General features: G+C 61.1%; 1 protein-coding gene across 3 annotated transcripts in view; it reads right to left on the bottom strand.

The window, feature by feature from the left end:
* Nucleotides 1-12,693, bottom strand: part of BCR (BCR activator of RhoGEF and GTPase) — a 69,980-nt gene that overhangs the window by 21,964 nt on the left and 35,323 nt on the right. For all 3 annotated transcript variants that reach the window (XM_036738622.1, XM_036738614.1, XM_036738632.1), the window contains 10 exons: nucleotides 11,365-11,469; nucleotides 9,322-9,507; nucleotides 7,729-7,836; nucleotides 6,984-7,044; nucleotides 6,442-6,494; nucleotides 5,547-5,687; nucleotides 3,421-3,542; nucleotides 2,600-2,768; nucleotides 1,229-1,348; nucleotides 200-275 (listed from right to left, as the gene is read on the bottom strand). In XM_036738622.1, the coding sequence (XP_036594517.1) occupies nucleotides 200-275; nucleotides 1,229-1,348; nucleotides 2,600-2,768; nucleotides 3,421-3,542; nucleotides 5,547-5,687; nucleotides 6,442-6,494; nucleotides 6,984-7,044; nucleotides 7,729-7,836; nucleotides 9,322-9,507; nucleotides 11,365-11,469 (1,141 nt within the window). The remainder of the gene's footprint in view (nucleotides 1-199; nucleotides 276-1,228; nucleotides 1,349-2,599; nucleotides 2,769-3,420; nucleotides 3,543-5,546; nucleotides 5,688-6,441; nucleotides 6,495-6,983; nucleotides 7,045-7,728; nucleotides 7,837-9,321; nucleotides 9,508-11,364; nucleotides 11,470-12,693) is intronic.

The raw sequence follows: 12,693 nt of genomic DNA on the forward strand, positions 1-12,693 counted from the left end.
GGCAGCAGCAGCGGGTGGGATTAGACACAGAGGAGGTGGCTGTACCACAGAGGAAGGACCTCCCAAGGTGTGGTGGGGTGGGGCTTGGGAGGACCCATCAGCCTGGAGGACCTGCCTGAGCCTTGGGGAAGGGGGAGCTGTCAGTCAGGAGGAGGAGGACCAGGCTGTCACCAGGGTCCGGCGAGGTCAGTCCACTCACATTTCTTCTGCTGCTCGCGGACATTCTCCCTCCACTCTGCACGCTCATAGTCAGAGGAGATGAGGAACGTGTAGCTCTAGAACAGAAGATGGGCCCCAGGCCCCCATCACCGTGGGTGCAGCCAGGCCGCCGAGGCGCCCCTGTCTCAGGGGGGTCCTCACCACTGCCCGGAGAGGGAGGTGCCGTTGTCATCCCATCCTACAGGGGAGCAGACCGAGGCAGGCAACGGTGGCTCTGGACATTCTCACTGGCCGTCCCTCAAGCCTGGCACACTCCCAGCTCCCAGCTCTAAGCCCACATCCTCCAGGAAGCCTCCTCAGACCCTCCCTCTGGTCACCAACTCCCAGTCACCCTCCACATAGTAAGCTTGCTATCAGTCTGTCTGCAAGAGGTCTCCTTCATTGTCCTGGGAGCTCCTGGAGGGCTGGGACTGGCTTTGGCCTCTCTTTGCACCCCCAACACTCAGCAGGGGCCCACAGTGAGGCGGCAGGAGGCTGGATCTGAACTCAGGTTTTCCTGACTCCAGGCCCAGTGCCCCATAGCACCCTCTCCTAGCCCATGCCTTCAAGTACATCCTCCAAGGTGAAGGAGGCTCCTGGAAGGGGCTGGGAGGGAGAGAGGAAAGCAGGAAGAGGCTTCCTCATCCCAGCCTCCCTAAGGAGCCCACCTCATGGGGGCACTGCCTGCACGTCCCAGCCTCCCTAAGGAGCCTGCCTGGCTGGGGCGCTGCCTTCCATGGGCCCTCCCTGGCTCCGACAGGACCAGAAGGTCTTTGAGGGCAGGGACTGTTTCATTCTCTGTCTGACTCCCCAGCGCCATTGGCGCTTACTGACTGACTTTCTGCCTGACTGTACAGGAGTCAGACACCGGCCCCGGGCAGAGAGGAGTGGCTCACACACTCTGGCACTGGCCTCAGCATCAAGCCCGTCAGCCTCACTCCCTGCCCGAGATGCCCCTAAGATTCGTCATCTCTCCTCCAGTGCAGCCAGCCTGGGGCTGGGATGGGCTGCTACCTGCACGTGTGCCTACCTTGCCGTGGCGGTTGTGGACCCTGAATGCCATGCTCGGTGACATCAGCAGGAGCAGAGACTCTTGTTCTGAGAGTTTCTTCCTGAGTCTCTCGATGACTTTGCTGCCTTTGTTCGCCCTCTGCCAAGGATAGAGCCCAGGTCAGGACGCCCAGGAGGAGTCACCCGGGAGAAGGAGAGGCTTGGCCGGCTCAGGGAAGCCCCCACTCCCTAGGGAGCTAGGCTGGGCCTGGCGTCACCACCTCGCATGCAGGCCCAGACGGCCACCTCACACCAGGGGAGCCACACCAGGCAACCCCTTGGGTTGGGCATCTGCCCTGAAGATGCCAACTAGGGGTCAATGTAAAGTCTTCCATTTGGGTCCAAAAAGTCAAGTGCCCAAGTACAGGAGGCTAGGGGGATGCCTGGCAAGGGGCAAGCTTGCTGTGAGCCAGGAGTGGCCTGTGGCCACCAAGAAAACTCCCTTGATTTTGTTTTTTTTTGGCAGGGCAATTGGGGTTAAGTGACTTGCCCAAGGTCACACAGGTAATCCATGTGTCAAGTGTCTGAGGCTGGATTTGAACTCAGGTCCTCCTGACTCCAGGGCCAGTGCTCTACTCACTGCGCTACCCAGCTGCCCCAATTTTGGGTGGCATTAGAAGGGGCCGAGCTCCGAGGGCTGAGGAGGGGACAGTCCCACTGCCTTATGCCCTGGCCAGGCTGGCCACTCACAGAACTAGGCTCAGTCCTGGGTACCACCATGTAAGATGGGGAGGGCCCTGAGAGGTGCTACCAGTATGGAGAAGGGTGTGGAGTCCAGGCCAGGGGAGGACATGAGAACCGAGGTCCAAGGTTGTGTGGAGGTGGGGGTCAGCCTGGTCCAGCTTCAACAGCAGGACCAGGAACTGTGGGAGAGAGTGACCTCCTAAGAGAAAGGTTCCAGCCCCCAAAATCACACAATGTCCCCAGTGAAAAGACCACAGGGGCCCACTGGGCCAAGCTGCAGCCGGACCAATCATTCAAAGACCCCTCCCACCACAGCACCTCAGGAGGCCCCCTGCCCCTCCAAGGGAAGCCCCTTGCCCCTGTCTGCCACAGGGAGGCCCCCTTGCCCCTGTCCCCCGGAGGCTGCCTGGCTCTGCCCCTCCAAGGGAAGGCCCCTGCCACCGGTGTGTCCCCCCAAGGAGGCCCTCTGCCCCTGCCCTCCCCCCACCCAGGAGATCCCCGGCTCTTATCCCCCGGAGGCTGGCCAGCCACTCACCAGCTGGGTTGGGGTGGGGACTCCTAGGCCAGGGTCCTCCGGGCGACCGTGTGACCCCTCGTCTCTGCTCACCGCCCCCCCTCGCCCCACCCCAAGCCCAGGGTGGCTGGGCCTCTCTGGGCCTGCTCTGACCTTTTCTCGCTGAATGTCACTTTTGATTTGGGAGATCTTTATCTTCATGGCATCCAGCTCCTCATCCGGCACCAGGGGGATGGTGGGCACCGCCTCAGCCTCGTCCAGGGTCTGGAAGCTGAGGTCTGTGAGTGGGATGTACCATTTGCAGTCATACTGCTGATTTTTCCTAGAAGGGAGAGAAGGCAGAGGTTCATTGTGGACCCCAGGCACAGGTCACCCTGCTTGAGGGCCAGCAGAGCCTGGAGACCATGTGCTGGAAGCCCAGCCCTGCCCGGGGCCTCAGTTTCCCCAGATATAAGGAATATGGATTAGACCTCAGCGCTTCTTAAACTGGGTGCTGTGAATAGAAAAAGTTTGAGAAGCCCTGGACGAGGCAACCCACTCTGCACCCTGGGAGCCCCTGTGACAAGGCCCTGCTTTGGTGCCCCCCCAACCCCCACCATACTGTAACGTGGAAGGCTCTTGGCACCGGCAGCGCTGGGGGGAGGGGAGCAGTGCTCAGCACATCTGGGTGTCCAGTAAGAGCCTGGGGCCTGGAACTAGACCTGATATCCCATAACTGATGGTGCCGTGGGCAGAGCCCACCTAGGTGGGCTGGGGGCAGAGCCCAGGGGTCAGGGTGGGCTGGAGGCAGAGCCCAGGGGGCCAAGGTGGACTGGGGCAGAGTCCAGGGGGCCAGGTCAGGCTGGGGGCAGAGCCCAAGGGGCTGAGGGCAGAGCCTGGCTGGGGGCAGAACCCAGGGGGCCAGGTCAGACTGGGGCAGAGCCGACGGGGCTCGGCCAGGCTAGGTCAGGAGCCCAGGGACCCGGGGGGCTCACCCTGCCATCTGCTTCTTGAGCTTGGCACACAGGAAGAGGTCGGTGAAGAGGAAGACATGGCGCAGCTTGCGAGCACCCTCCACCAGCTCCACCATGAAGCTGTCCTTCAGGAGTTGCCGGTGCTGAGCAAGGAGGCAAAGAACCGGTGAGGGGAGGCTGCCGGCACGGGAGTGGAGTGGGCTGGCTGGGGCCTCGGCAGGGGTGGGGGGATGAGTCTGACAAAGCCTGCTGACACCATGCGTACCACACCTGTGCATGTGCACACACACATGTGCAAACACACAAGTACACACACACACAAGTGCACACACACAAGGCCCCTCCCCACCAGCACACACATGCTTCTATACCCACAAAGAGCCAAAACTGTGCCCAGGCCCTGCTCCCTCACATCCCCCCACACACATGCCCTTACACGTGCACACAGCCCCTCCCTTCCAGGACACACAGGTGCATCCACACCCACGGAACCACACCTGTCCCCAGGCCCTGCCCCTCACCCACGTGCACACACATAGACACATGTGCACACACAGGTACGCACATGTGCACACAGCCCCTCCCCACCACACACATGTGCTTCTGCACCCACAGAGCCACACCCATTCCCAGGCCCTACCCCTCACCCACATTTTGCACATACAAGCCCATCCCTGCCACCACACACATGTGCAACAGCCCCTCCCCACCAGCACACACATGTGCACACAGCCCCTCCCCACCAGCACACACATGTGCTTCTGCACCCATCCCCAGGCCCCGCCCTTCACACACCATGCAAGGTACCATGGCGTGTGATGGCTGCCCTCAGGGAGCCTCTGTTCTCTGGAAGGGGAAAGGTCTCTAGCATGGTCTGAGGAAGGGAGGGGGCAGTGACCACGGAGGAAACCGGGGTTTCCCATCAGGGCGGCCGTCCAAGCAGAGCCTTGAAGGACGCCGTGATTCTAAGAGGCCGAGAAGAGGGGGACCGTGTTCCAGGCCGGAGGCTCAGCCCGGGTCAAGGCACAAAGGGGGGGCGCGCACACAGGCTATGCTGGATATATGGTGCTGAAGGGGAACCATGGGTAATGCGCCGGCTACTCGGGGGTGCCTCCCCGGCTTAGGCCCCACCTGTGGTGGCTCACCCCCGGGGAGCCCAGGCCTGGCCGGCCTTGGGGGGCCACAGCCGCTGCCCACCTCTGCCTCTCAGGCCTGAGGCTGCTGTCCAAGGTAGGAGCCTGGCACCCGGACACTGCGGTCCTCTCTGCTGCATGGCCGGGGCAAAGTGTCCTTGGTCAGAGGCCACCGGAGCAGGAGCCAGAAGCCTGATCCTGCATGGGCCTCTGCCTCGGCCCTCGCCAGCACCACCAGGTGCCCCTGAGGAGCCACATCCTGCACTCACTTCCTCACCCGCACACTTGCTCACTTGCTCACTTCCTCACCGACATGTTTGCTCACCTGCTTCCTTATGCACGTGCCTTGCTCACTCACTTCCTCACCCACACATTTGCTCGCTTCCTCACTCTCACTTCATTGCCCATGCACCTGCTCACACTTGCTCATTTGTTCACTTCCTCACCCACGTGTTGGCTCACCTGCTTCCTCATGCACATGTGCCTTGCTCACTCACTTCCTCACTGGCACGCTTGCTCACTTCCTCACTCGCACTTGCTCATTCACTTCCTCACCGGCACGCTTGCTCACTTCCTCACTCACAGTTGCTCACTCATTTCCTCACCCGCACGCTTGCTCACTTCCTCACTCACACTTGCTCACTCACTTCCTCGCTCACTTCCTCACTCATTTCCTCACCCGCACGCTTGCTCACTTACTCACTCACTTCCTCACTCATTTCCTCACTTCCTCACACACTTGCTCACTCACTTCCTCACTGGCACGCTTGCTCACTTCCTCACTCATTTCCTCACCTGCACGCTTGCTCACTTCCTCACTCGCACTTGCTCATTCACTTCCTCACCCACACACTTGCTTGCTTCCTCACTCACACTTGCTCATTTGCTCCCTTCCTCACCCACGTGTTTGCTCATCTGCTTCCTCATGCACCTGTGCCTTGCTCACTGCCTTCCTCACTTGCATGCTTCCTCGCTCGCTCGCTTGCTCAAGCATGCGCTCAAAGGCTCACTGACCTCGCCCTTCTTGACCGTCATGGACTGCCTCCGGGGCGTGATCTCCTCATTGATGCTGGACAAGAAGTTCTGGGAGATCCTCAAGGCATCCTGCAGCAGGGGATGGTCAGGGTGGCTGGGAGGGGTGTGCTTCAACAAGTCCTGTGCCCGAGGAGAGAACCCAGCGATGAGCGGGGGCCAGGTCTGGCGGGGCAGGGCCTCCATTGGCTGGTCTGCCCCTCCTCAGTCACTAGTAACTGGCCATGCTCACTCTAGCCCCAGAATGTGAGCTGGGAGCTCCCCCAGGCAGGGCATCCAGCAGGCATTTAATCAATGCTTGTGGATCGACTGGAGGGTTTCCTGGCGGGGGCGGGGGTAAGGGGGACTCCTGGTCGGGAAGTGGCAGAGCTCATTCTGTCTGTTAGAATCAGGTTGCGCTCTATGCCCCTGGAAATCGGCTCAGATCTTGCGAGCCCCCACCGGTGGGGACCCAATCCAGGAGCTCAAGCTCTGCTTGGGCTCAGAGGTCACGGAGTCAAAGGTGGCAGGGGACCTTGGAGGCCGTCAATGCTCGGGGGGGCACTGCAGTAAGCAGTCAGCAGAGCAGCGAGTGGCAAGATGGGCTTTGGCTCAGGAAGCCCACCACTGCCCCACCCTGCTTCCCATGGGAGTGAAGGAGGAGGCAGGGAAGGATGAGAGGGAAGAGGCAAAGCAGGCCAACCTTCAGGTTGGGGGGAGGGGGAGCAATCTTTCCCTAAAGAAGCCTGGCAGTGGGTGTCACAGACGGCAGAGCGTGATGAGAAGGCACACCACCCCCGGCACTGCCTAGCGATGCCCACATCTGCACCCAGGACCCAGCCTTCTAACACATTTAGACACACACCTTTCACCCCACTTGCTTTCCCCATGGACTTACATGGAGGACGAGGGTACTGCGGGTCACTCGGTCTACGGGCTTGTAGAGCAAAGCTGAGGACAGAAGGGAGGGTGTGAGAACGGTGGGGCCGACCTCCCCCCATGCCCTGGCCACAGGCGCCCAGGAGCCCTAGGGACCAAGGCTGGGGGTGAAGGGGCCTTCTGAAAGTGGGCCAGGACGACCTCAGTAGGCTGACATGGCTGGACCTGCCAGCTCTGGGGGGGTCCCGCATGACAGGGCGGTAGCTCGCTGTTAGCCCTGGCTGCAGGGGGAGGTGTTGCAGTGTGGGCTGAGGGCCCTGCACAGCTCGGCCGGCTCGTGGGACAGGGCCTGGGTGGTGGGGCAGGGTCCAGCTGGAGGGATAGGGCCCAGCTCACAGGACAGGACCCACTCTCCCCGCTGAGTCACTGGCGGCCTCAGGATAAGGAGCGCCCTTCTGGCTGCCTCAGTTTCCTCATTCTGACAAAAGGACTGCCGCCCTCCCAGCAGAAGGAAGCCCCACCCCGGCCACAGGCCCCTCCCCAAGGCCAGCCAATGCTCACTTTCCAAAGAGTTTTTGGTTGTCTGATCTTTGGAATCCTTCATGCTTCTGGCTCGTAGGTTCTGAAAAGGAAGGGGCCAAAGAAGTGCTGAGCCAGGTCAATGCACTCCCCCAAGGCCCAATGCTGGAATTTCCTTGGTGCTGGGGGTAGGGCTCAGGGAGGGCCATTGCCAACCTGCCCAGCCTGGGTTACCATGCTTGGATTAAGGAGGTGAGGAAACCCTTTCCTGCTTCTCCTGGACCATGCTCCATCTCCCACCTGTGGGCCTTTGTCCCTGCTGTTTCTCAAGCACTTCCCCCTTGGAATCCTGGCTTCCTTCTAAACTCAGCCCAAAGCTCATCTTCCTCATACATATAAGCCAGGGCTGAGGAGACCAGACAGCAGGAGGTTGGGGGAGAGCGGGGAGGGGCTGGCAAATACCCAGGGCTCTGGAGGCCAGTGAGGAGGCAGAGGGCAGAGGGCCAAGATAAGAGGTCACTGAGGGCCTAAGATAGCCACTGGGATGGTCAGAGCCAGGGGGTCTGGGAGCCCAGGAGAGGCTGGGGGCAGAGGGACCTAGGGTGGGGTGGGGGGGTGGGGGCTGAGGCAGGGCAGGGGCAAAGGGGCCTGGGGCAGGGTCGGGGAGGAAGAGGGACCCAGGGCGGGGCAGGGGGGCTGGGCCAGGGTGGGGCTGGGGGGGCCCAGGGTGGTGGGGCTGACCAGAGCCAGCGGCACAAGGGTTCACACCTCAGCGGGACAGCGCTACCTCAGAGATTTCGGCAAACTGAGCATTGGCCTGGCAGCACTTGTCCGCCATCTCTATGGCAGCCTCGTAGTTGTCTACAAAGGCGCGGTACACCCCAAGCTGGCTGGCCTGTGGAAGAAAGGACAGGTAAGGCTGGGGCTCAGCTGGCAGCAGGGGGGGGGGGGCTCCAGCTTGTGGCCTGAGGGCCGGCTGGTCCCCTGCCACACTCTGCACCCAGATGACAGGCACAAACAGCCGCCAGCCCCACGGGCAGGCACCTCCCCTAGACCAATCAGATCTTTCTAGGGGCTAACCTGCCCCCTTCCCCCCACGACCAAGCACTCTGACCCTGTGCAGCCACAAAGGAAAGGCAGACACATGCCGGGGCAGGGGGGGTGGGGGTCTCTGCCGGGGACCAGGGAACACCGAAAGTCCAGAGGAAGCCACCTTGCTGGAGAGGGGTCTGGGGGGTGGCCAGGACTCCCTGGTGTACCCCAGAAACCAAGGAAAAGATTCAGGCAAGGACAGGGGAGGGAGGGATCAGGTGGGCTTCCAGCAGCTTCTGGCTTCACCCTCCCTCTGGGGGCCTGAGGCCTCCCCGCAAGCGAGACACACTCTGAGGATGGCCGTGCTCTCTACCTGAGCCCTGTGACTCAGGTGGTGAGTGACTGAGAGTCTCTGAGCAGACTGCCTCAGTTTACCTCATCTTTCCCATACCCCCTGCAATGGAGAGGAGCCACCAGGGGCACCCAGGCTTCCCACCCCCACCCCCACCTCCTCCCAGGAAGCACGGCCTCCTGCCTGTGCCTGAGGGCTGGCGCCCAGCTACATCCAGTATGGAGAGGGCCGAGAGACCAGCATCTGCCCCCTGGCTTCCTCTGTCACCGACCCTGTCCACAAGGACTGGCCTTTCCCTGTTTCCCACCTATAGGTGGCCAAGAGAGGCGCAGAGGAAGCCGCCTGGTGGGCCCCCCGGACATCATCTGCCAGGCCCCCTGGGAAGCTGCCAGCCAGGGCCCCCGCCCCCAGACACCGCCTCTCAGGGCCCCCAGACGCTGCTGGGGTGCCCTCCCTCCAGCTGGGGGCCCTTCTGGCAGTGGCAGGGAGCTATCAGTCCTCCCCCTGTTAGCTTAAACATTTCCCTGGCTGTATTCACCCTCCAGGGGGTCCATCTACCCCCACTCTTCCCACCCACGCCAGTCTGGGCGTGACCCCAATGCTAAGGAGGGAAGGAGCTTTGGACACCATTGAGTCCAGGGGAGCTTCATGGGCTCATGGGCCAGCGACAGGGATGACCAGGCCTCAGGCCTCCAGGAAAGGGACAGCTCCTCCCTGCAAAGGGCTACTACTCTCCCAGTGACACCTCTGTCCCCCACCTTCCCTGCTCCCTTGTCCGCCAGAGAACCTGGTGGTGGCGGGAGCCCTGCTGGGCTGCCAGCTCCGTCCATCCAGATGATGGGATAGGAACACGGGATCGGGGCTCCACGGGTAGCAAAGCAGGTCAGCTAACCCTTCTGTAAACAGGGCTGCAGGCCTGAGCTCCCAGGGAGGACCCGCCTGAGGACACCCTCCAACCCTCCTCGCGTGGCCTCGTGAGCACGCAGGTAGCCTCACCAGCTTCTGGAAGAGGTCACCGACTCGCTGCTGTTGGCTCCAGCGCTCCACACGGGGGCCCAGCCCGTCGTAGAATTCCTTGTGGATCTCGTACAGCTCAGGGACTTTGAAGAAAATGGTGTCGATCTGCTGTCCCGTCAGCACCGGCTGGGACGTGGTGGCTGCGGCCTTGAGGGGCTTCATGGGCTGTGGGACCAGAGGCAGCGCAGTCTGCGGTCAGTCCCTGCGGACGCCACCCTTGACCCCACCAGCTTCCCAGGCTCCCCGGCTCTCACACCCACACCAGCACCGCACCCCGTGTGCGTTAAAAGGTGAGCTCCTGGGGCACGGCCTCGGGTCCCCAAGGCTTAGATCACTTCTGGCTCATCTCCCACCTCCGTACTTTTGTGTGGGCCATCACCCATGCCAGTAATACCTCCCTTTGTGGGAGACTCAGCTCAGGCACCACCTTCTCCACATGGACCGTTTCTGGACCACTAGCCCCGTCCCCAGATGCTCATCCCCTCCCTCCCCAACACCAGGAGACCTTGGGCGAGGCCTTTCCCTGCCCCGCCCCACCCCCTGGCCCAAGTTCCCCCTTCTCTCTAGATTCTGCCAAAGACTAGCTCTGTATATTAGAACAGAAACTTCTGGAGGGCATGGCCTATTTTGCTTTCTCAGGGCCAGCTGGCACAGGGCTTGGGACTGATGTTACTGGAGGGACACAACAGGCAGGCACATGCCACCATGCCACCATGCCACCATTCCCAGCCAGATTTAGAGGTGCATTCAAGGCCTCCCAGAGGAGGGGGGTGGCTGTGCTGGGCTGCTGCCAAGGCAGAGGCCACTGCTGAGATCACTTGAGGCAGCTCCTGCCCCAATTTAAAGGCCAAAGGTAGAGTTTGCATTGGGTCCTGGAGGCCCCAGAGAACCCTGGGGAGCACCTGGGGAGGTTCTAGGGAGCCTGGGGAGTCCCAGGAAGCCCTGAGGAGGCCCTTGGGAGGCTAGGGAGCCCCTTAGGAGGCTGGGGAGCCCCTTGGGAGGCCCTGGAGAATGCCTGGGGAGGCCCCTGGGGAGCCCCAGGGAATCCCTAAGAGGCCCCGGGGAACCCTGGGGAATGCCTGGAGAGGCCTTTGAGGGGCCCTAGGAAGCCTGAGGAGCCCCAGGGAAGCCCTGGAGAGCCCTAGGAGGCCCCTAGGAGCCCCGGGGAGTGCCTGGGGAGCTCCCTGGGAGGTCCTGGGGAACACCAGAGGAGGCCCCTGAGGAGGCCCCTAGGGAGCACCCGGGAAGCCCTGGGGAGCCCAAGGAGGCCCCGGGGAACCCTGGGGAGCCCTCAGGTAGCCTTTGGGGAGCACCTTGGGGAGGCCCCAGGGAGCCCCCTGGGAGGACCGGTGCCCACCTGAGTACAGCAGTGACCAGCTCCTGCCTTCCTGCCTCTCAAGCCCAGCCCTTCTGCCGTCAGCCTGACTGGAGTCTCCGTCTTCTGTGCCATCTCCCCCACAAGAACGGAAACCCCTTGGGGGAAGGACCTTCCTTCTCTGGGCCCCTCACAGGGCCTGGCACACAGTGTCTAATAAAGCCTTCCTTTCTTCCTCTCCCTCCACCGACTCCTGAACACACCCTGCAGGTTCCCACTGCCAAACCTTTGCTACCTCAGTTCCTAATGCCTCCCCTCTTCCTGCTTGCAGGCTATTTATGGGGCCTTTAAATTCCAACGAAGAAGCTGCCACCTCCTCCGGGAGGCCTTTGCTCCAGCCCCAAGGTCACAGAGGCCTACTTGGGGACACCTCACACACGCACCTCCTTTACGTGTGCCAGGGCCACCAGCTCCACAAGGGAGTAGAAGGACCAGGCCACAGCTGAGCCTGTATACACCAAGCGCTAGACAAATGCAGGCACTCACTCAGTGCTCAATAAAAGCAGGCATTCCGGGGCCCCTGCACACACCAGGTGCTAGATAAATGCAGGAGCTCTATGCAGGTACTCAGCTCCTGCACTGCTCCCAGAGCCAGAAGGCTCCCCCAGGGTGGGTGCTGGCTCTGTCCTCCTCCCCAACCATCCTACCAGCAGCAGGGCCTCCAAGTGACCCAAGTAGGTTTTCTCACTGTCCAGGATGGCAGACAGGACCCATCTTCTCATCTCCAGGCCCTTCTCTGAGTCCAGCTCACTCTGTGGGAAGAGACAGAGACAAGTAGAGGCCTCGGCCTGGGGCAGATGAGTCAGCTGCGAGAGTTCTGGCACGGGAGCCCCCCTTCATCAGGAAAGAGAACCTGGATGTTGTGAAACTGCCAGGCCAGCAGGCACCTCCCCACGCCACTGTTCCTGGATAGGGCGTGTCAATCCCTACTCACCTTCCCTAGAACTTTTCCAACCAAAGACCCTCACCCTGGCCTCCACAACTATCACAACTGTCCTGGCAAGTCGGTGTTGTTATGATTCTCATTTTTCGGAAAAGAAAACTGAGGCTGATAGAAGGGAAGGGACTTGCCCAGGATCACCCAGATAGGAAATGTCTGAGGCTGGATTTGAACCTAGGTCTTCTCAACTTCAGGCCAGGTGCTCCGTGCACTGGGCTGCGCAGCTGCCCAGACATAAGCTGAGTACTCTTGGCACACAGAAAGCATTTAATTAGCACCTTTCCACCCTGAGCCCCTCGGGTAACGTTCAAGGCCCCTCACAACGCCTAACCTCTCTGGTTTTATCTCCTGACACTCTCTGGCCTGGAGCCACACTCCAGGATAGGCTTCCACATTCTTGTACTGCCTCTGACCTGACCTGCTAGCCACGGCAATCCGCCTCCAGCACAGCCCCTTCCCGATCCGCTTCCAGCAGGGCCCTTCCCATCCACCTCGTCATGGCCTTTCCCTCCCCGCTCCCCAGGTTCAGACCTCTGCTGTGTCAAGCTGGGACCCCAAGCCCCATGAGGGTGGGGACCACTCCAAGGGACACACAGCAGGCGCTGAACGATGCACATTCTGGCTACAGTCTGTATGGAAGGGGCTCAGGAACAACCCCTATCTACAAATGTCACTGTCCCCCTCATCCCCTGAGCTTGGACGCTGCTGCCCCCTCATGGGGAAGAACCCCAGGTGTGATGGTAATGTGAATGTGAAGATCTTCCCCATCCATTAATAGGTCCATGTGACCTGCTTACGTTACATGTGGTGGGAGGAGCTTGCTGAACAAGTGGAACTGGAGGAACACAGAAGGAAATGCTGAGAGCAGTTAACTGCTGAGGGAGAGCAAGGAGGTACGCTAGCTATGCTGTGAGTGTGTTTGTGGGAAGGCCCCAGCAGAAGGGTAGAAGCTTATGAGATGGCAAGGCTCCATGCTGTCATATTGTGTTTTAAGTTCCTTGTTGTTATGATAAAGTGGGCTTACTGGTTTTGGGAT

The sequence above is a fragment of the Trichosurus vulpecula genome, chromosome 1, assembly GCF_011100635.1.
Source record: "Trichosurus vulpecula isolate mTriVul1 chromosome 1, mTriVul1.pri, whole genome shotgun sequence".
NCBI lineage: Eukaryota > Metazoa > Chordata > Mammalia > Diprotodontia > Phalangeridae > Trichosurus > Trichosurus vulpecula.